This window comes from Chrysemys picta, chromosome 1 (assembly GCF_011386835.1).
Source record: "Chrysemys picta bellii isolate R12L10 chromosome 1, ASM1138683v2, whole genome shotgun sequence".
Lineage (NCBI taxonomy): Eukaryota > Metazoa > Chordata > Testudines > Emydidae > Chrysemys > Chrysemys picta.
In genome coordinates, this window is record NC_088791.1 from 112740606 (window position 1) to 112764388 (window position 23783).

A 23783-nucleotide genomic window follows, 5' to 3' on the forward strand; every position below is an offset into this window, starting at 1 on the left:
TACATAGTTTGATACATACGTATATGTGTGTGTATACGTGCGTCTATAGAACTCGTTTTATTTTTGTAAAGCTGCTGATAAAACCGATGACGGGAGGGTGGGTTTGTTTAGAATTTTTAAAAATCATTCACGGTGGTTTTATTTCTGTAATTGTAAAAAGTTCACACACCACGGTGGCCCCACCTTCATTATAAAAATACCCATGTTGAAACCATGGGATAGCATGGTGCAGTCTTCTCTTTGTGGACAGCAGAAAAAACCCAAAACCATGTTATAACCCTGTTTTAACTTAGCCATCTACCACTGTTAAAACATGAGTTTGTAACACATTTTTCTGCCCACAAAATCTAGAAGCAAGTTCTAAGATTGCGTGACCATACACATGTGTGAATGGGGTTGTTTTTGTAATGTAGATGGGGCCTTTTTTTGTTTTTGTCTTAACAAATATTTGTATTCAGATTTTCCAGACTGCATCATACAACTTGCCCATTCCAGAGGAGTGCTCACACTTACAGTCTTTATGGAATGTGGGCTGTCAGAAAAGAACATGTTTTTTGCAGAAGTGGAGGCAGTGAATACCAATGACTCCTGCTCTCCTCCCCCTCAACCCCCCACATCTACCTAGGCACTTGAGCCATTGCCAACATCTAATGCTAATAGCAATTCACCACAACAACAGAAAACCATGTGATGCCTGGGGGTGGGGGTAAATGCATGAAAAAAGCCTGTATTCCCCAGTTTTATGGAAAATGCTGAAATATGTGATTTCCACAGAACTGCATGTTTGGACTCAGTCATTGTTCAAGATCCAGGACACATTTTATTGCAGGAGAGATTTAAAAGCAGGATAAAAATACATTGACGGCTCGTTCTGGGCATGTTAAATCAATTATAATCTGAGAAACAGACAATACAGTACCTGTGACAAATTTTCCATATAACTGTATGACGTTAACCCAGTGAAGTGATAGGGAAGAAGGATGGTGTTATAAAGTCATCTATAGATTCAGGGACCCAACACACAGGTTTTCTTATCTGGCATCCTTCTAAATCAGTGATACTCAGACCGAGACTCGCAAGTCGCAAGTGGCTCTTTAATGTACCTCCTGCAGCTCTTTGCAGCACGATATTAAAACACTGTGATTTAATTATTAACCAATCTAAATTATTAACCAGTCACGATGCTTTTACAATGTTATTAACCAATTGTAGTTTATAAAATAATAATACTTGGTCAGTCATTTTGCTGTGAGAATGAGAGAGAGAGTAAATGAAACAATGAATTCACACTACTACTCTGAGTCTTTTGAGTAATGTTGGTCACTAATTTTGCTTCTGAACCACTGAGGTCTGAGTATCCCTGTTCTAAATGAAAACATTTAGGACACCCATTAAAATGGTGAGACAGTGGCAGATTGACAGGTCAATACATTACAGATTTGTATCCTTCACCCCAGAGCATTCTCCAGAGCACCACATTTTCACAAAATCATGTTGCCACAGCACAGATTTTGTGACCCAACAGTACACCATCATTCCAGGTCCCTTGGAGCCTTATGCAACTCCCATTGAAATTCATGGAAACATTCACAATGACTTCAGCAGGTATTGGATTGACTGATGGCCAATTCCTGCACTCCTTATTCAGTCAAAATTTTCATTAGTTTGTAAGATCTTCAGGGCAAAAACCTTGTATTCATTCTTGCCTGTAAATTGCATACCCCATTGTTGGTGCTATATTAATGATATTAGTGCAAGCTTTGATTGAGTAAGCAATGCAAACTTTGACCCTGAATCTGTTCAGTAGTGAGACATACATATAGCATAAAAGCATGTTTAAAAAGATACATTCGGTTTTCTGATCAGTATTTGAATTTTCTTCTGGTTTTGTTATCATCTAACTTTTGAGATGGCGTTATGATATTATGGTGCTGGGCATCCTAGAAATGCTTATAATAATAAACTGATACTTTTTTTATAATTTCAATATTTATTTACACAGAACACTTACTAGTTAAAGCAATCAAAAGAACAACCAAAAATAGCATTAAAAACCATCTGTGGTTACATTTTTCACTGGTTACCCTTCACATTGGTGGCCAATGAAACAATTCACTTTTGCCCAGCTACAACTTCTTTAAGTCTCCATGAATACACATACGAACTGTACCTTTGTATGAGTTTGTAGAGATTTGAGCACAATAGGTCCCTGATTCTAATTGAATTCCCTGGTTACTTCTTTAATATAAATATTAAATAATAACTCACCAAGGACCAAAAAGTCATATGTCCTATTGGAAGATGCTGAGCTTGAAAGTAAATGTTCAAGACCCGATTGCTGTGTCATGTGGGGCAACCCCCTGAAGCAGTGTGGGGATTTCCTACCATCCACCTTCGCTCCTTCTTTCAGGACTTAACTGACTTGTAAGTTTCAAGGAATTTTGCCATATGTCCCTGTGTCCACAGTCAGAATGCAGTTTTAAAATGTACATAAAGGGCTGCCAAATTTCACCATGTTCAATAGTGCTGCAAAAAAAAAATTCACTTTTCATCAAGATCAAATTAGTTGCTTGCAATCTTTAACCATCTGGCAGCCCAAGATCTCATGCACACACCATATATGTACAGTACACTATTCCATTGCCCGCTGTGCATAGTCAGGGCCCTGCTTAATATGTACAAGAGGGATAAAAACACACATTATATCCCAGCCTGCAGCACCAGAAATGCTAGTTGTGGTGAATGCAACAGGAGCTAGGCTGACAGAAGAGGGGAAGAGACACAGGAGGGCCTTTATCCTCATTATCTCCTACCCCACTCCTCGTCTCCTCTATTGCTTCCTTCAAACAAAAATCTCTAAACCTTTCTGAGAACCTTGTGGCAGTAGAGAGCATATTCCCTGCAAACTGGGGACAGTTTTCATGCCACACCAATGGTCAGTCCCCCTCACCCTAAAATTTCAGGCCTTAGCTGTCTCTCTCCCTCTCTCTTCGCCTGAAGCCCTGACTACCAGCAAATGGGGAAGATTAATCCTCTCTTCTCTTTTGTGCATTCCTTCTTCACCAGGTCTGTGTACTAGAAATCAGGATATCATGGTGATGGGCACCATTCTAAAAACCTAGATGGACAGACAGTGGATCCCCTCTGCCTGTTATATGTGACTCCTGATGTTCCCATTAAATAAATCCAGTGAACCAGCAGGATACACTTGCCTGGCTTCTTCCCACGGCCGGGTAGAATGTGGGCTGTCAAAGTCACTGCACCTTGTGTTTCTGCAGTAGACCTGGGTGGGCTGCTTCTCATGGGGATTGGCTGAGAAGAACACAGCGTGCTGAGAGCAGCTTCTGCCTCACATATCTTCTTAAAAGTCTGATAAATGGAGCACAGTCACACCTGAATCCAGCTGACCTAGCTGTAGGGTTTGGACTGGTTCTGATGCTCTGCAGATTTACAGCTGGAAATGCAGGTCTGACTTTAATCAAATGTAAACTTGACTAGGGCAGGGAACAACATGTTATATGCTCCTGCCCCATATCAATCTTTACCTCATCCACCCACTTTTAAACCAAGATGTACCAATTGTGTATGCAGTCTGCTAGCCCTTCACATTGGCTTGTCCAAGTGAGTGGGAGAGAATTTGCTGCATGTAACACACGACATCACTTCCTAAACGGAACTGACATAATGGCCAAGATACCTCCACTCCCACGAAACATCTGCTAATAGGAGAGGATAAAAACATATATTAGGAGAATTCAGCTTCCTAAAATTAGGGATTTTGATTCCAAGCTCATTGTCTGCTCTGGGCCCACTTTCACCTACAAACTCATGTATGTTAACAATGAGCATTATGTTTCCCACATCCCATCCCTCTACATTACTGACCTCACCAAAGCAGTCACCAGTTATTCTCAGGGCGATATCCCTGGAACAAAACCATGTTGCTCATTGCTTTACAACATCAGGCCATGGTCTCCATAACACACTCAAGTAATGCCTATAATTAACATTTCCAATCCCAATATGGCTCATAGACTTTATTGTACCCTATATTAATATTCACCAACCCAATCTACCTCCATAAGCATTTCCTTTTAAAGAAACTTCAGCATCTACATTAAACAGCTTCCTAATTAAAAAGGCAATGAAAAGACACAGACTGTGAATTAAATACTAATTGCTCCAGATTTCAAATGAAAACTATCCTTAACAAACTCTCTCCTTGGGCTATTGATGTGTCTGGACAGGCTCCCTTGGGCAGAGACTTGATATGCAAGAATAACTCTCCCCATCAGGGACTGCTAATTTGCTTGTGTTCACAGTCTGTTGGGCTGTACGTTCCAGTTGCATTCAGATAAAAGTTTTTTCCTGGCTTCATCCAAATGAGCAATGTCTTCCAGCATCTCCTTCAAAGTTTAAGACTGCTCACCAGATATCTTCACCCTGCCTTTGGGCTGGCTACAGGCATCATCCTAACATCATTGCAGGATCTTTGGGCTGGCCCAGTGCATATCTGGCTATCTGGAAAAATCTGCTTGTGATATAGACTAATACTAACCACGTTAGCTCTCAGGGAAATCATTGCACTAAGCTGTGGGTACCTGTTCAAGGAAGCCTATGTCTGTAAGCCACATAAATAGCTAGACTGCAGATCATGGGTCTGTTTCTGCCCTCGTTTCCCATCAGTTCAATAGGAGTTGCTGCGGGCACTGTACTGGATCCTCTCATTCCTCTCAGGCAAATCCCAGAACATCATAATGGGCTATTGCTACTCCTCACGGATGAAGGCCTGCAGAGTCTGATATTCTCAGCCCTCCTTTTTAACATATATATATGTGAGACTGCTCAGCGAGATCCAGAGACACCATAGACTCCAGTGTCACAAATACATGGATGGCACCCAGTTGCAGTCTCCTTCTCAACCTATGCATCCCCAGGGCTCACTAAGATGTCCCAATGACTGTAAGCCATTACCAGGTGGATGAAGAGCAAATGGCTCAAACTCTCATCCCAGGGAGGACAGAAGTGATCATGACAGGAAGAGGGACATGTGTCAAGGCGCTTGCTTGCTGAGACACCACCTTCAATCTGATCATCTGTCGTCAAGGGAGTACTAAGCCTGGAGATGAAGCTCAGTTCTTCACTACTGCTGGACATAAGGAATGCAGTAGAGGCAGTCTTCTTCTGCCTGTGACTGCCCAGGAGACAGTGCCCTTTCCTCTCAGAGGAGGACCTTGCCATCCTGATCCATATTTTGTCACTTCCAGGGTAGACTTCTGCCAGTCATTCTACTTGGGGTTGAAAGTGAACACCTCTTGAGGGCTACAACTTGTACAGCACACAGCAGCCTGTCTCATAAGTAACAAGGGCTGGCTCCCTTTTCACTTCTGGACCAAATTCAGGGTCAATTTGTGATGGGGTATTCACCCTACACTGGCAAGGAAGGGGTGAAAAGCAGCCTAGGGAGGCTGTGCAAGGAGCAGCCAACTAGAGACAGACTGAACGGAGCAGCTAATCAGGGCCCAGGAGGCCCATATAAAAAGAGACACAGGGCAGAGCAGGGTCAGTTTCTGCTGGGAACTCAAGGAGTAAAGACTGTGTCTGTAGCAGCCTGAGAGACCTGCGTCACCTTGGACAGAACAACCACTGGCAGGGACCAGGGGAGCAAGAGGAGTTCCTAGCTGGCTGCTGGGACGGAGTAGTTGCATGTCCTGAGGAAGGGCGAAGAAGGTGCTAGGGCCATGGGGAAGGGGCTCAGGGAGACATAGCAGCAGCGAGAGGAATTTGAGGCACAGCAGGAGGCTGCAATACACAGGGTCCCTGGGCTGGGACCCGGAGTAGTGGGCGGGCCCAGGTCCCTCCACTCACCACTGGGGAAGTGACTGGACTACTGAAGGAGATACAACCCCACACCCTGGAAGGGGGAAAACGTGGAGAGTGACGCAGCCGGAGGGCCAAATCATGAAGAGGACGCTGCAGTACTTGGACTGAGGCAGGTCTGCAGGTGGTGACGACAGCGGGTGAGGCACCATCAAGAGAGGGCATGCCGGTTAAGTGAGCTAATCCCCCATATTAGCAGCAAGGGATGCCGCTCTGGTGAATGACCCCCATGACACTATTTTAATATACAAGAACCTTAACTGGTTCACACCTGACTATCTCAGAGACCATCTCCTCATCTATTGCCCACCAAGACAGCTGTGGTTTCACAGAGGTGCTACAGATATGCCCAACATAACTAATAAATTAAACTGATGGAGGCAGGACTTTCCTGATGACTGACAGATCCCTGGCTGTGGAACTCACTGCTGATAGGGATCTGAATTAGCCACAGCCAGACTGCACTCAGGTCAAAATGCCAACCCCACTTTTCCCACAAAGCATCATTCCCTCCTATCTCATAGGGATGAGGAAACTTAAGAAGAAAATGGAGAAAGAGGGATGAGAAAGGAGAGATGAAGAAAGGATGAAAATCTTCAATCCTGAAGAGGTGGAGAGAGGTGATCACCCTTTAGATTGTATTCCTGGCTCTATAGCTGTGTTCTGCACATAGAAGTCATGGTGATAGGTGCCTTATTAATGGGAGTAAGAGAGAAATTGTGGATACGTCTAAACTGCAATTTTAAAAAATCCTGCAGCAGCGAGTCTCAGAGCCCAGGTCAACTGACCCGGGCTCGCGAGAGTTTCATTGTGGGACAAAACTTAGCAGTGTAGACATTCCCACTTGGGCTGGAGCCTGGGCTCTGAAACCCAGCGAGGGGGGTGGGTCTCGGATCCTGGGGGCATGGAGTGCAGCAGACAAAGAATGTTGCCTAGTAAGTTGAGATGAAAACTGGGAGCCTGGATCTTGGAGTTCTGACCCAGGTTCTGCCTCTGACTCACTGTCCCTGCTCAGCTATCTGCGTCTCACTTTCTCCCTCTTAAAAATGGAGGTGACATTAATAATGGATGGGGTGCTGTGAAGCTTAATTAGCTGATATTGGTACAGTGCTTTAAAAAACAGAGAACTAAATAAGTCCTGCTCCGTGTTACTGTCGTCTAGTGAAAGCTAAGGACACAGTTCCTTGGCACCTCAGCTGCCTCCCATCTCTGCCTCCTCACAATAAACAAGATCCCTTACCGAGTGCCCCAGTCTGAACCTGGTGCCTTCTTTTGACTAATTCCTTCCTTCTCTCCACCTGCCTGACCACCATCCCAGTCAGCCCCGCTCTGACTCCTGGATCATTCCTTCCCTGTCTCTACTGATATGCTCCAGAGCCTGGACTTCCTCCTTCAGGATCCCTGCCCAACAGCGGAATCAAGAACTAACAGTGAAGAGACAAGTCCTACATGGAGCCCATGCTGGGACTCCTGGTTTCTGGCATTGGGGCACAGGTCAGTATTCACTCTTGTCATGAGTCCCAAATTGCCAGGCCTTCTTGACGCCTTGCTAGTCCGTCTCTGAACTAGCACCTTAATACTAGTCACTTTGTAAGGGCTGATATTTGATTGCAGTCATATTAAAAATGACATTAAATATGAGGTTCATCTATTAGGGAATGACCCTCCATAATCCTCATTACACTCCACACCATTCAGAGAGCCTGTCCGAAAAATGCTATAACCATCCTCCACTCCAGCTGAGCTTTCAGTGTCTATGTCCCTGCCTCAGTCTTTCTTCAGTTCCTTCTTACCTGAATGGGACTTTCTTCATGTACCCATTCCACAGAAATCAAAGAATATAATCACAGGTGAACTTGCACCTGCTTTGTGTAGTCAGGACCAGAACTAGGAGCTATTACATTGTGGAGATGAATACCACATCTCTGATACTATTTAATGCTAGCTATGCTCTATATCTTATTTCCCAGGAACCCTGGGGCTTGATTATCGTAAAGCTTGAATTCATCATTTACCCAGATTTAATTAGAAGCATTATTAACACATCATGAAAATTAAGAATAATTTGCATGTACATGTTTTCCCAGTTGTTGTACTTTTCCTCTGAAACTCAGGTTTTTAAAAAAAGTAGCTCACAGCTGTATGAAAAGTGAACCTTTCATTTAACTGTCCAATAACTGAATCTGGGGTCATTTGCATAGCCAGATTAAAGCAAGTGACTTTCTTTATATTTACCTTTAATCACCTAGAACCATAAGATTACTGTCTCTGGAAACTTCATGGATATATATGTCAGATATTAAATAAATTAATAAGTTATTCAAATTGGCATGATTTGTATATACAAATGACGCTAATTAGTAGTGCAGCTCCCTGAATTTAAAAATCCTAGAATTCATAGGAAATGAAGATAGAATTGACTATTTTAAGCCTCACTTGGTATATATATTTCTTTTAAACATCATGAACCATATTGAAAATAGGACTAAGTTGTATATGTGGATAGGCAAATAAATATGCCTTTTGCAGATCTGAAGTTGGATAGACTGCATCTGAAACATGGATGTTAAGTTTGTATGAGCTGACACTTACTATAATGGTACAGTGACCCACATTAGCAGGGAATAACATAAGTGTTATGACAAACATCATCTCAGGCATCACAACCCCTGTCCCAATAAGAGTGTGAAGCTCCATATTGCACCAGATGAAACTCACTCTACATTAAAAGAGGTGGCATTATATTAGTCTCCTCTGTACAGCAATCAGGAGTTTAGCCCGAAATAGATCCCACTGGAACCACTTAAGCACAGTGCTGTTCCCATTGAAGTTGGTGGGAATTTTGCCATTTACTTCCATGAAGACAGGATCAGGCCCTTTGATTCACCATCTGTGTGAAACAGGTGTGCCCCTCTCAAGCACCCACTAAACCCAAACTAAGCAAATCATCTGTGTTTTATGGACATGATCAAAACTACTGCACTCAAAATGTTTCCAGTAATAATCAAAGGTACTGAATTCTTAGTGGAGAGTAGGGAGTCTTAAATGCCTACATGACTGTCTTTTTGTAATAGCCAGTGAATCCACTGGTTTCACTGTAGGGTTGTATGTGTTGAGAATTATTTCCTCCATAATCCCATAGCACTCTCTCAGTTCATCTCTTAGAGGAATGGCAGACTGATTTCTGCCTGGAGTGTTGATACATTTACAAACATCAGTGGCAAATGGATTACCTCCAGAGGTCTTGTGATTAAAACCCCCCAGAGCAATGACAGACAGATTACTCAGGTTTTGTGATAACCCCCAGGGTAATGACTGAGTAATTACTGCCAGGGCTCAAAATAGTTTTATGCTCTGGACTTCTTCTGGGCATCCAATTGCCTCTGGAGGACTTGTGCTGTTCTCATCACCTGATAGTGATGTCCCTTTAGTCTGTTCAGACTAGAAATGCGATGGAAAAACGAATAGCTGTATTAGAATCATTGGAGAATTGATAATTTGGCTCCAATGCCTTTTATATATATTTTGTTAACCTCTGATTCTTCTTTGAATATACGTCCATGTGGCTCCCACTCTAGATGCACATGCACCCCATATGCATGAGATCAGTCTTTTGAATCACAGTGTCTGTGGAGCCATGCCTATGTAATGCATGTCCTCATGCCCCTTTGTTATTTTATTTTATTATCTAGTCATAGCCAACAACAAAATATTCTCCCTTGACACCTCTACCTGTGCCAAAATGATGGATTCAAAGCTCTCAGACCTCCAACTGTGTCTGTCCTAAGATGGCTGCACACTGATGGCCACAGCCACTGTCTTTCTGTCTCATGAGAACCATGTGTCAGATTACTGCTCCATTCATCAGTTGTCTTAACAAGAACAAGAAAGTCTGGGGACACCCATCTGAAGCTTTACCTCCTCAAAGCATCTAGGGGGGAAATGTAAACCCCCAAAGAGAGAAGATTGACTTCCAAGATGGATCTGATCTTTCGAAGTCTTTATCTTTGTCAGTGTTCCTGCCAGCCAGCACCCAACTGCCAAGATCAGTACCAGCAAAAGACCCTCAGCACCATCAGGCAAGGATTCAGTGTGGAAGATCACCTAAGCTCAGACTACCACCCTGGCACCAAAGACCAGTCCCACCACCTCAGTGAGGAAAGGGAGACCTGAACACTGGGATAGGCATGGCTCCCAACACCAGTCCCTTTCTTCCCATAAGGTGGAACCCAAATCTTCAGTCACCAGCTCAGCATCAAAGAAGCGCAAGATACCTGTAACTGGCAGAAAGCAGCACCAGCTTCGACACCAGTAACAACATCAACATTGGTACCGTCAGCGGAATCCATGCTGGTACCAAATGGGTCTCTGTCTGAGGAGGTAACTATGTCCCCAGCACCAGTGTCTCTGCACTTGGCACAGGTGCATATTTCTGGCATCTTGGTACTGAAGTCACCTCAGAGGTTGGTGCACCGCCTCTGGATGATGTCTGTTCTTCATCTCCATCACTGAAACACGCCTTTTCTTCTCCATCCACTAGGAAGCTGCCTCCCCTCAGGCATGAAATAGTCTCTCTCTACAAACTAGGAATCTCAGTTTAGAGCTCCAACACATCCACCTACAACATGGCAATGGCCAGGTTAACACCATCTGAACCAGCCTTACCAATACAATGCACCACCCTGGCCATATCAGGCAAACTAGGAACCCCTTCCCAGGGCATCCAGGAGCTGGTCTCCCTTCTATCATTCCGGGAAGCATAGATCTCCTTGTCCCTCTGCATCTATGGCCAGACCCCCATCTACAGAGAGGGAAGAACAAGAGCAACTGGCAGGAGGAGGAAAAGGCACTGGAACCCCCCAGAACAACACCCTTCATCCACCAGACACTCATCATCATCCTCCCCAGACAAAGCCGTCTCTTTAGCTTCAGTACTAGCCCCTGATTACTTTAAAGCATTTTAGGAGCTACTTGCCTGCATTACTGAAACTCTTGACATCGAAACATCTGTCATGAAGAAAAAGCTCTCATATTTTGCACTAGTGTTCCCCTGGTAGGATAGGTCTACCTGTCAATGAGAGGGCATCTTAGACCTAGCCAAGACCCTGTGGCAGACACCAGTTGTACTACCACCTATGGCTAAGCCAGCAGAAAAAAAGGTCCCAGGTTCCCCAAAAGGGGTTTGAACAGTTTGACACACATCCAACTCTGGACTGGGAATGGCTGAGCCATTACAAACATCAAATCCATCTCCCCTTGTAAGTATTCTCACACTTCTTATCAAACTGTCTGTACTGGGCTAGCTCGATTATCACTTCAAAAAAAATTTTTTTTTCTTACTTAATTGGCCTCTCAGAGTTGGTAAGACAACTCCCACCTGTTCATGCTCTCTCTATGTGTGTATATATATCTCCTCAATATATGTTCCACTCTATATGCATCCGAAGAAGTGGGCAGTAGCCCACGAAAGCTTATGCTCTAATAAATTTGTTAGTCTCTAAGGTGCCACAAGTACTCCTGTTCTTTTTACATCCAACTCTGAGTTTCTTAGTGGTTTCTGAGGTCCATGAACAGACAACGAAGCAGACTAATACCATTCCTAAAGACAAAGACACCCCCCGCTCCAAAAAAATTAGACTTATTTAGAAGAAAGGTCTATTCATCAGTATCACTGCAGCTATGAATTGCTGATTACCAGGACGTATTTGTGGGAAAAACCCTACCCCAATGAGATAGCTGATCTTCCACAAGATTCCAGAGAGGAGTCAAAAAGCATTATTGTGGAGGGCCAGCTAGAAGCAAAACCACCACTACAGGCAGCCATGGATGCATTTGATACAGCTAGAGCCATGGCCACTTCTGTGACCACACACAAAGTGTCCTGGCTGCAAGCCTCTGGCATTTGTAAAAAAAGTGAAACACACAACTGAGAATTTTCTCTTTGAAAGCAAAGAATTGTTTGGCACTCGTGCGGACAATGCACTGCACTCTCTCAAGGATTCCAGGGCCATGTTCTGTTCCTTGGGCAGCTATACCTTAGGCCCAAACTATAAGCTCTTTAGGTACCAGGAGCAATTGTGTCAGAAGACACCTACCTACCCCCAACACAGGTCTTCTGAATACCTACACAGGAGGAAGCCAAGGTTTTCATGTGCTTTCATGTGCAGGTCAGAAGGCTTCTTTGACTGTTAGTCACTCTACCTCAGTTTCCAGGCAGCAGGTTTGGTAAAAGGGTCAAGAGCCACACTCAGACCACTAGTAACCATCCCTAAACCTTCCTCTTAAATGCTGACTTGGTTTCTTCCATCAAGCATCATTGTTTATGATAACAACAAACAGATGTGTGCTGGAAGTTATCAGTCATGACTATCTCATCCACATTTAGCCCTTAACCCCTTTCATCCCCTTCCCTGTCCCTCTTCAGGGACCATTGTCATGAAAATCACCTGAAAGAAGAAGCAGCTTCTCTGTTTTGTCTAGGAGTCATAGAGGAATGCCTCTGGAGTACAGGGGAAGTGACTTTTGTCCCCAGTATTTCCTTACCCTGAAGAAAAAAAGAGGCTTTCATTCTATCCTACACCTGAGAAGACTGAACAAATGTATTCACTGTTCCACATTCAGGATGGTAATACTTGCCTCCATCGTCCCTTCCCTTCAGGCTCAAAACCAGTTTGAGGCTCTCGACCTACAAATAATATATGGAGATATACCTATCTCATAGAACTGGAAGTGACCCTGAAAGGTCATTGAGTCCAGGCCCCTGCCTTCACTAGCAGGACTAAGTACTGATTTTGCCCCAGATCCCTAAGTGGCCCCCTCAAGGATGGAGCTCACAACCCTGGGTTTAGCAGGCCAATGCTCAAACCACTGAGCTAGCCCTCCCCCCATACTTCCTTATTGCCAGCCACCCAGCCCCACAGGATGTGTTTGCAATTCACAATAGGGCCCAGTCATTATCAACACAAAATGCTTCCATCTGCTATCTCCACAGTACCAGAAGCCTTCACAAAATGCCTAGCAGTAGTGGCAGTAAATCTGAGCAGTTGAGGTATTTGCATATATTAATATGTAGACAATTGGATTATCAAAGGAAGATCTCATCAAGAAGTTGCCAAAGCTGTGAACTATTCAGGCAACTGGATTTCATGGTGAATTATGATAAATCATGTCTCATTCCAACACAGAGGACAGAATTTGTAGGAGCCCTAATCAAATCCAAATAAGCCAAAGCATATCTTCCCAGTTACAGATTTCTTTCCCTTCAAATGATAATCACCATTATCAAATCAAATCTGACAACTACAGTAAGAAACTGCCTCAAACTCATAGGCCACATGACAGTTTGTATACATGATGCCACTACCCAGACTTCATGTGCATCCATTACAAGGCTGGTTAATGTTGGTGTATTACCCACCCTCCATGACATCAAATGAGCATCTGAATTGTGGTCCCTGCACACATCCTGTCAGCATTGAACTGGTGGTTAGGCCGAAAAAATGTTCAGAAGAGGATTCCCTTCTCCAAATCTCTTCCAACAAAGATGTTTATCACTTATGTATCAGGACTGGTTGGGGAACACACCTGGAGCACCTCTGGATACAAAGGACTTGGTCTCAAAAGGATATGACTCTTTACGTTAATGTCCTAGAATTCTGAGTGATCAGATGATCTTGCATAGCATTCCAGCCTGTTCCACAGAATTCCACGGTGCAAATTCTCACAGACGACACATCTACAATGTACTGTAAAGCAGGGAAGTGCCCTATCATCACCCCTATGTTAGGAGGCTATCATGTTAATGAACATGGTTCCAACAATACAGGATAACCAATATAAGCAGTTGCTCTTCATCTTCTAGGAGTCAGCAACAACCTAGCAGGCTTCTTGAGCAGACAATCCATCACCAATCACAAGTGGTCTCTGAAGAGCTCCAGCATCAAACCAATATTTCACCTCTTGGGAAATCCCATTACAGGCTTCTTTGCCACAAAAGATCATATGAAACATCCAACCTTTTGTTTCAGGGGAGACATGAGACTGGGATCATTACATGACACCTTCCTTATATTGTGGGATCAATGTCTAGTGCATTTCCTTTGATTCCCTAGATCCCAAGAGTGATGTGTAAAATCAGACAGAAGATAAGAAATGCCACACCTTGTTTCAAGGGCCTTGTGATACTAACTTGACAGAACAGACTGTCTCCCAATCCTTTTATTGTCTTCCCCCTGCTACTTCTGAGAATCAAGCCATCTCCTCTCAGAGAATTTCTAAATGGATTATGCAGTTTATATCAAGCTGCTATCATATGATTGATATGCCTCTCCCTCCAAAAGTTAACACTCACTCCAGTAGAGCACCAGACGCATTCTCTGCTTGCATCAGGAACATCCCTGAATCCAAAATTTGCAAGGCAGCTATGTGGATTAATAGTCTTACTTTTGTTAAACACAATGCCCTTGACCTGGCTGCAAGATCAAATGCCCAATTCAATAGGAGAGTGTTACAATTGTTGTTCAGTTAGTGACAGTCAGGGCTCATCAGTCCTACTTTCCAGATGGGTCACTGCTTGTCAGTCACCTAGAGTGTGATCCCCACAGACACATACTCGAAGAAGAGAACAGTTACTTACCTTATAGCAACTGTGGTTCTTTAAGATGTTGCCGTCTGCATGGATTCCACAACCCGCCTTCCATCCCCACTTTTTCAGAGTCCTCCTTATTTGGGATTCTGTATTAGCAAGGGAATTGAGGGCCAGTTGTGACTGCCCTGACATATGCCTTGGGGCAGGGCATGAAGACACCATGGCACATTGGTGGCCTTGACAGACCCTGCTATTCAAAAGATTCATATCTCCCACATATGGGGTACATGCACACCTACAATGGGATCCACAGACAACATCATCTTGAAGAACCACAGTTACTGTAAGGTAAGTAACCATTCATTTCCAGGTGTGCTCCAACTCTCCCTCAGCCTTCATTCTACTGAGTTCTTTTCCAGCCTCTAACACTACAGGAGCCCTCTGTTTCTCCTCCCCTCCTGCTCCCAGTCTAGCTACCTCTTATAAATGTAGTAATGTAAAAAACAACAACATCATATAGGCCAATTATTTACAACTTACATTATGTTTGACTCCATGAATGTCTTTATGCAAGAAGAAGCCTGCCCTGGGTGTTTCCTTCCCTTATAGTTGCAAGTGCAACTTATAGTGTCTAATCAATCAATTAATAAATACTTAACAAAGAGGTTCCCAACCACTTTTAGCTGTCCCAGGACTGGCTGTGCAGGGTTTCCGTGACTGGTACTCTAGTTTCTCTCTCTCTACAATACCAGTTGGCTCAGGGCACAGCCTCTGGAATGGGCCCCAAAATGCCACTGCTGCCCATCTGTCATTCAGTTATGTGCACATTACTCTGTGGCAAAGTTTGCCTTGCCTCAAATCCCAGTCTTGAAATGACAAGACTGGTTTGGGGTAGCCAAAGCAGGTTAGAGCATGTGCAGATGAACAGGAGGCAGCAGATAACAGACGGTAAAGCCAAGGTCTTATTGATAAATTGGTACACTTGCCCAAAACTCCTCTTTAAAAATCTGCTTTTGTACATAGTTCCTACGCTTCTTATAAATGAGCCTCTGTTTATTTTAAGGAAACCTTATTGTCCATTTATATGGAATTTATACACTGATATTTAAACATCATTTCCAAGTACCTACCGGCACTGCTTAAACCCCTGTGAGCCTGTGTGACTTCAGTGTTCCTCCACTCTTCTAGGACAAGCAGTTAGGGTACTAGATGCCCTGAGCCTTTCCTAATCCCACTCCAAAACCAGTGGTGCTTCACAATGCATAGGGCTGGCAGGGAAACTACAGATAGCTATCTCTGTGACATAGTTAGCCATGTTCACTCTTATGCACCAGCAGCATGTCCTCAGATGTCTCTACTCCAGTCCACAGAGCCTTGCCCCTGTGGAATTAGGAAAATGTTTTGGCAGTGTCCGTGGTTTCAGCTTGTGAGATTCTTGCTCCAGAAACTGCTGTTGGACTGAAATCTATACAGCAAAATGGCGGCAGCAGCCAAAGGCAGTCTCATCTGAACGACAAGCTTGCAGCAGTGAAGGTTGGAGTGAGAGTGCTCCATGCTGCTTGGTTTAGAGGCTGTCCCTCGTGGTGACAGTAGAAAGAGTTTTGCTGTTTTACTGACACATTCCACCAGCCAGGAATAAAAAGTCACACCCCCAGCACTTGTTGACAGAGTTCATTTAAAAGGGTCACATTCCACACATAGTTAGGGATGCTCATGATGAAACAGCTACGCATGGATCTGTAAGGGACTGACACAACAGGCAAGGTTCTTGCATACCAATCCATCAGCAATGGTGGAAACAATGGTGGGACATGGAAGTTCTCACAACATTTTCAAAGTATCATGGAATATTTTCAGCAAGCAACATGGAAGACCAAACTTTTAGAATGTTCAGTTCACCATCCCCTCATCTCATACCCAGACCCATCCACCCACCCCCACACACAGTACTGTGTGTCCACAATTTCAAGAGAGCAAGACTTTATTAACTGGAGACTACTAGATGGGACATCTATTGATGTTAACAAATATTTCCATTGGATTATAAGTCCTTTTTGTGGGAAGTATCAACATTTAAATTATATTTGATGCTTTCTTAAAATTCAGGCCAGCTGCTCAAGGAGTGGGAGAGGGATTACCCAAGATACACTTTGTTTCTTCAGCCATACCAAGTAGACAGTCTCTGATTCATAGTTACCTAACAGGTTACTGATTGCTCAGTATTAGGGGCCACATGTTAACTATTTTGGTGCATTCATAGCTTCTTAAATATCTTTTCATATAGAATTGTTTTCACTGTTACATTATTATTATCCTCACATTCTGGTCAAATACTGATGATATCAGAACTATGAGTAAGGAACAGTAACTTTACAGCACTTACAAGGCTTCTTGAGACAGCCAGTCACAGGAAAACTATTTCTGATGTCATCAGCCTGGTCATATTGGTAATCCTGAAAGATTCCCAGAGCCACCTGAGAAGCGTTGAATGCCCTGGATTCCTGTTGACTTCAATGGAACCTGCGGGGCTCAGCACCTCCTAGCAGGAGCTCAGCACCTGGTAGGATTGGGCCCTCTCCTGTGAGCAAAAACTCAAATTCAAAATAATGTTTTGTAAGACAGACCAAAAGAAAAAAAATATCCATTGTCAGAATGGAAGAATTTGCGGAGCAGCATTAAAACAAAATCTTTATCTGGCCTGTACGAAAAATGTCTGTATGGGCAAATTTCCATCTTCAATATTCCAGCCAAATTTTCGTAGTTTAATACTTGAAAAGAAAACACAAGAGCAAACATCGGAAAGAGGAGGGTAAAAGCAAAGAGACTCTCGAGTGCCAAAGCAATGAGTTAACCTAAAAGAGCACCAGGGAGTAGAGGTAGCTTTCGTTTTTTATTGTCCTCATTCGCACACGTCACTGGATGTTCAGGGCATCTAAAAATACAGCCTCAATTTACATAAAAACAAAATACAAAGCTAATTTGGTTAGTTCAATGTCCTCAGTGTGTTCCCATTGGCAGAAAGCACAGGAGCATCTTGCTGGGGTCCAAAGTAGCCTGTTGGCTGAGTTCAGCTGCAAGGGAAGAAGCAGTGCACCAGTTTCACCCTCACTGGTGTAGCTACAGAGAATAGCTTCAGAGACGTTTCCATCCATCGGCGTGTGATGTCGGCTAGTCCCTACAGATTAAGCTGATGTTTATCTGAGGGAGCCTACATAAAATTTTCATTCATTTTTGGATTCTCTTGTACTCTCTGGTACAGCCTGGAGCACTAGCTACTGTCATTGGTTTTCAGAACTAATCTCCACACTGGAAATGGCCTCAAAGGCTAATAAAGAAAGCGGGTCATGCACAGTATTTGGAGTGGTTAGGTTTCTCTAGGAGTAGCTGGAACTCAGCTGCTACCAGACTCCATTGGCTCATCCATCACTTCCCTGGAGTTCCTTTGCCTGTGGGGGTGGGTGAGGCTAGATCATGGAGAGGGCTAACTGACAGCTTTACCATCCCACTTTCTACAGCTGGAAATGGCTGTTGTAGGGTTGCCAAGCGAGTGATTACATTATCTCAGCCTATTGTTTTAATAACCACAATGTAATCACTGAGAACTGTATGCTAGGACATGGGGACATATAAATAGAAAATGCCATAGATTTGGGCTATTGTGGGTTAAATGGGTTTGCAGATCAGACTGAAATATTAGAAGATGGCTGCTTCCTATGCAGAAGTGGCCTTGAGTTGAGATGGGGAGTTCAGTTAGCTGCTGTACTGGGAGATGTCCCTTCTGAGTTCTAGCTAGAGTTGGGATATCAGAAATGTATTAGCAGCATTCTGTCCTCTACTCCATAGGGGGTTCAAGATGTCTAGAAACCCAGAAAACACTGGGCCAAATTCAGATCTATCTGCGGGTGCAGCTCTCATTGGGAGTTGCATCCACGTTTGCCAGGGCTGAATTTGGTCCACTGCAGCCTTAGGGAATCAGCCCAGTCTACTTTTGCATTCTTTTCCCCCCATTTTGCCCTCTTCTGCCATTTTGTTGCTCCTGTGTTAGCCTGAGCCTCTTATTGGCGACTTATTACAGCTTATTTCTGTCTCCCTTTCTTTAAAGCCAGCTGAACATACCCAATGCTCTTCCTCTATGGTAAGACCAAAAAACAGACCACCCTCACAGCTTCTGTGACAGTCGTCCTCTCACACTCCTTTACTCTCTTCCCCTGATCATGGGTTTTTTCTCCAAGCCCAGCCTAGTTATCTCTGCATGCAGCTGCTGTGTTGTGTATTTGTGAGAGTCTGGTGTTCACATGAGCTGCAAATATGCTACATATGTGTATTTTTCATGCATCCTGAGTTTTCCTTTGGTCAAGTTAATTGTTGTCCTACCTTCTAATCAATTGCCAAGAGAGAACAAGAACTGTTAAGATTTCTTGTTAGCAGCTAACTTTCTATATCATTTTGACATTGGATTGACTTGCAATGTGATTTCAAATCCAAATTCGCTATAAAGGTCTGGGGCTCTGAATCTCTGATGAGCTGAGATGATGTAGTACTGAAGTTTAAATTCACCTTTTGTGTAAGAAGAGGATAAGCAATAATGATCAAAAACTACACAGCCTTTGAGAGCTACATTTTAAAACATCATACCATCAGGGGTGTATTAAACCCAGTCTCTGTGTGCAGCCATGTAGAACTTCCTTGCTCTGTCAGAGATACGCACATCAGAGAGCTGCTAGAAAATGAGAGTATAGCAAGCAAGGAGGAATCTGTTCAGACTGGCCAAGCAGTTGTCACCTGGTCTTACACTGTCCAGCTCCCCAAGTAAACATAACAAACGTGGAAGATGTAAGCAAAAACTCCCTAATGTATGCACCGCCATAGTAGGTGCAATTAGGCCCTACCCACACGGGAGTAAAATTTTAAATAATTGGCCTTAACTCTCCTTTGAATTTAGTTTATTAGAGGAAATTGGGTCAGAGGGATTACATGGGATGAGAGTGGTTCACAAGCTTTGTAGTTGCCTTCTTGAATAGTAATCTTGGATGTAGACAAGTGGCATGTCTATTTAATTGCTCACAGCCAAATTCTCCTCTTATTTACACCCCATTGACTTTAGTGAAGTTGTGTTGATGTAAATGGGAGGAGAATTTGGCTTACAGACTATTGGTGGTGGTAAAGTGGGAGGAGGGGTGGGCAGATGTTAGGGTTTGGAGGGAAACTCGTTGAGGTTTGTTCCTGGAGGTTGTCTGTCCCCTCAGTTTCTCCTTCACTGATCAGTATGCCCAGCCAGCAAGAGGCCACACAACCTCACGCTGAATTCTGTGCCTTGCCAACAAATGGGGAATGCCCCACATTGGCCACAAGTTTAATGGTCCCCAGAATCCCACACTGTAGGCTGGAGGAAGACACTAGCTCTCAAAGGTGTCACTGATGATTAACATGCTTTGTATAGCAGGCAAAGCTGCACCTCCAGCGCAGCTCTGATCTACTAGACACGACACAATGTTTCTCTGAGAGTCTAGCTTGAAGTGTAAGTTGCCACACACCATTGCAACTCACATGCTGGAGCAGAGGGTCAGCTGTGAAGTGGTTGAAACCCTTTTGGAAGCAAAGACTACAAACAACCGGCTGGATAAAGGAACAGACACACGCACAGGGCCTCTGGTCACTGCACCTTGAAACTAGATTTTTTTCTAGTCATCTCAGAAATATAAATCCAAGATGTTTCTACAGCTTGGCTTTCATGAGGAATAGAAATGCAAGCAGATGCTGCTTATTTTGAGCTATAAGAGGAAATCCAAAAGCTCTGTTCTCTCCTGGTTTGTATAGTGGTGACTAGTTAAGAAGGGGTGATCTGCACTGTTTCTGAGTCCTGAAGGTTATTCTCTCAGTAGTTTGGTGCTTGGCATCCAGCTCTTGGCTTTGCAGCAGGGAAGGGAGGTGGTGTCTGTGTACTTCTCTGGCAGAGTGAGTAGGAGGAGGACAGGATTATCTCCCTATATAGCACAGGGTTATGTTCCCACAGCATTTCCGATGGAAACTACTGCCTATATATATTTAGCACAATATTTTCAGGAGGGTTGGGGGCAAAATTAACTGGGAACCCTATAACTTTGTTCTGCACAATTCCCCCAAGCAGAGTGATTCGCTCACCTTGAGCTAGGCAGCAGGGTTCATTACACAAGCTAAGGCAACGCAACTGACTCCTTTTTGTTTGGGAAGCTGTTGCTCGAGCATATGTGAAGCATGAAGAATGTCAAAGCTGGTTGCAGGCCATGGGGGAAATGCCTAGGGACAAGGCTGAGCAGTGAGAAAAGCAGAGGCCAGCAGAGAGACTATTTAAAAATATTCCCGGCCTGAGCGCTAGCTGTCAAGCCAAAATTTAAAAAAAATACTGGGCAGTGCATAGGCTGTGGGAAATACAGAGGGGTCATGAGAAAGATGAAGGGCCCAGAGCTCAAGACTGTGAGTGCACATGCAGAGCACAAAAAACACAGCCGTGCCACTGCGGAGATGGGAAGGCTGATTCTGAGACTCAAGCAATGTTAAGAGCTTGGCTCAGTGGCAGCACATGCTATGCTCATGTGAGACCTCCAAGCTTCAAAGCAGACTTGGGACCTGCCAGAGTTCCCCAGGCAGAACAGGCTAAGTGTGTCATGGATACTTAGTGCCAGATTAACCAGGGCAGCTGGATGATGCACATTATGTAGTAGCTTCAGAGACAACTCCAAAAGAAAACTGTCTTTTTCCCCCACTGTCTAATTGTGACTTCTTGACCACTGTAATTACAGAGGGGAACTGAGGACTCCTTGAGGAAGATACTGCCAGGAAAACTATTCCATTACCTTTAAGACCCTGATCATGAGTTCAGGCACCCTCAGTAAGGAACCCAAAGGAAGGGGTTGATGAGAGGTTGCAAAGCTCCACTAGGGACTACTGAAATCCAGAGAACCTTTAGGATGGCACCACAGCCTTGGGATAGAAGGCAGGTTAGACCTGCATCAATCCATTGAGCTGCTGGGCCTAGTGCAATGCCAGAGAGCTTTAACAACGAAAGGGAACAGTGCAGTGAGCTCTTCCTACGTAGTGTTGTCTGTGACCCAGGATCTTTGTTCCTCATCTGCTGTTATAACTACTGCCTCTGTGCCAATGGGTTCCAGAATGCAGAGGAAAACTCGCGCATCTCAATCACCTTTTTCCGACTCTTCCGTGTGATGCGTCTCGTGAAGCTCCTGAGCCGTGGGGAGGGCATCCGGACGTTGCTTTGGACCTTCATCAAGTCCTTCCAGGTATTCCTTCACTTATCACTAAGCAGACATGCCTGGAAAGAGGTATGTATGCTATTTTTTGCCTTTCAAAGAGAGATTTTTCATGCTGGCAGGATGGGCCTTAAGCACAAAAGGCAAAATTTTCTTCTGTGCAGGCCAGCACATCGTTTAAGTGGGACTTCAGTGGTGCAAAGGCCTCATGTTGGCCTTCTGCACAGTGGTGAGTTCTACCTAGACAGACCTAGGTAATTCCTTGGGTCCTATACACACTTGGCATCTCATGGGACACGCTGGTCTCTGCTTCAAACCAAAGTGAAAGGCAATTCAGACATGAAACCACGGCCCTGATTACTTTATAATCATTAAGATCCCTAGCACTTTGTAAAAGAGAAGGGATATTGACTCCCATATATTGGCCAAATTCTAACTCAGGTAATTACATTCTGCCCACAGCTCCCTTAAAATTCTGTCTGCAGTTTCAGAGGTATTCTGTATCCATGTTTTAGGTGAAATTCACTCATGTGCAGAGGGCCAGCGTAAGGCTCTGTGCACCACTGAAATCTCATTAAGCTCATAGCCCTTGTGCTGCCTCTTCCCACAGGGGTAATTTGCCCTTTCTGCCCAAAAGTGTGGTGTAATCAGAGGTGAAAGTAAACTGGTACGGACCGGTACGGCGTACCAGTAAGAAAATGGCCGCTAGTACGGGCCGGTACACAGCCGACGTTAAAGTGCTGCTGTGACAGCGCTTTAAGCACCGTACCGGCAGGGCCGCTGATGGGGGGGGCGCAAAAGAGGCAGCGGCCCTGGGGCCCAGCAATTTAAGAGGGCCCGGGGCTCCCAGCAGGAGCCCCAGCCCCTTTAAATTGCCGCTGGAGCCCCGGGCAGTGCAGGCCAGGCAGTGCTGAAGGGCTGGCTGGGGGAGTCTGGCCCCAGCCCTGCCCCTTCTGCCCGAGGCCCCGCCCTTTCCTGGGGGCCCAGAGCTGCCCTTCGACCTTGCCCAGGAGCCTGGCTGCTCTGCGTACCAGTAAGTCCTTTAAGTTACTTTCACCTCTGGGTGTAATGTAGCTGTAACCTGTTAAACAGCTGCTGCCTTTTCACCCCAGAGCTAGCTGCATTTCAATGGGAGGTAAAGTGATCTAGGGTTTGTAAAGCACTTTGAGATAATTCAGAGTGAGAGGTGAGATATAAAGGTAAGGTGGTATGGTTATGAACCTATTGCACCACAGCAAGAAGTGAAGCGGACACCTCAAACTGAGCCAGATCTGCAATGTAAGGTATGAGAGTAAACAGTGGGTGAGGAGATGGGGACCATGAAACATAAGAATGATCATCTCTGACAGAAACAAATAAGGAGACATCCACTCATTCAAAATAATGGTTTCAAACAATTGCTGAGGTTAGCCAAGTTCCAATTACTAATGAAGCCCAGCATATTTCTGCATTTCACAGGTGTTTGACATGGACTTATTAGGCCAACACAACCTGATACTAACAGGTTCAGCTTATGAGGAAGTGTCTGGGCCAAGTATAGGAGTGATGTAAATGGTGGTCTAAATTAAATATCAGTGTAAGGTGGTCAGACAATGTAGTCTAAGTAGATAAAAAAATAGTATGTACCAATGTGTGATTTGGCAAGTGTGCAAATGAGTGTAACACACAAGCCAAGCAATTCACAAGAAGCTGAAAGAGAAAGCAGATTTCCCTATACCCGCACACCCATAGGCGCCGACTCCGTGGGTGCTCCGGGGCTGGAGCACCCATGGGGAAAAATTGTTGGGTGCTCAGCACCCACTGGCAGCTCCCTGCCCCCCGCCCAGCTCACCTCCACCTCCACGTCTTCCCCTGAGCATGCCGCATGCCCGCTTTTTCCCCCTCCCTCCTAGCGCTTGCGCCGCGAAACAGCTGTTTCACGTGGCTGGGAGGGAGGGAGAGGAGGGGGAATGCTGCGCGCTCGGGGAAGAGGCAGGGCCAGGACAGGGATTGGGGAAGGGGTCCAATAGGGGCAGGGAGGGGGCGGGGACTTTGGGGAAGGGGTTGGAATGGGGGCGGGGCAGGGACGG

At 44.6% G+C, this 23783-nt stretch overlaps 1 protein-coding gene across 35 annotated transcripts in view; it reads left to right on the forward strand.

Annotated features, from left to right (window-relative positions):
* Positions 1-23783, forward strand: part of CACNA1C (calcium voltage-gated channel subunit alpha1 C) — a 723794-nt gene that overhangs the window by 655125 nt on the left and 44886 nt on the right. For 23 of the 35 annotated variants that reach the window (XM_065582612.1, XM_065582596.1, XM_065582651.1 and 20 more), the window contains 2 exons: positions 18570-18602; positions 21616-21744. In XM_065582612.1, coding sequence (XP_065438684.1) covers positions 18570-18602; positions 21616-21744 — 162 coding nt within the window. The remainder of the gene's footprint in view (positions 1-18569; positions 18603-21615; positions 21745-23783) is intronic. The other 12 variants (XM_065582633.1, XM_065582686.1, XM_065582699.1 and 9 more) reach the window with 1 other exon arrangement.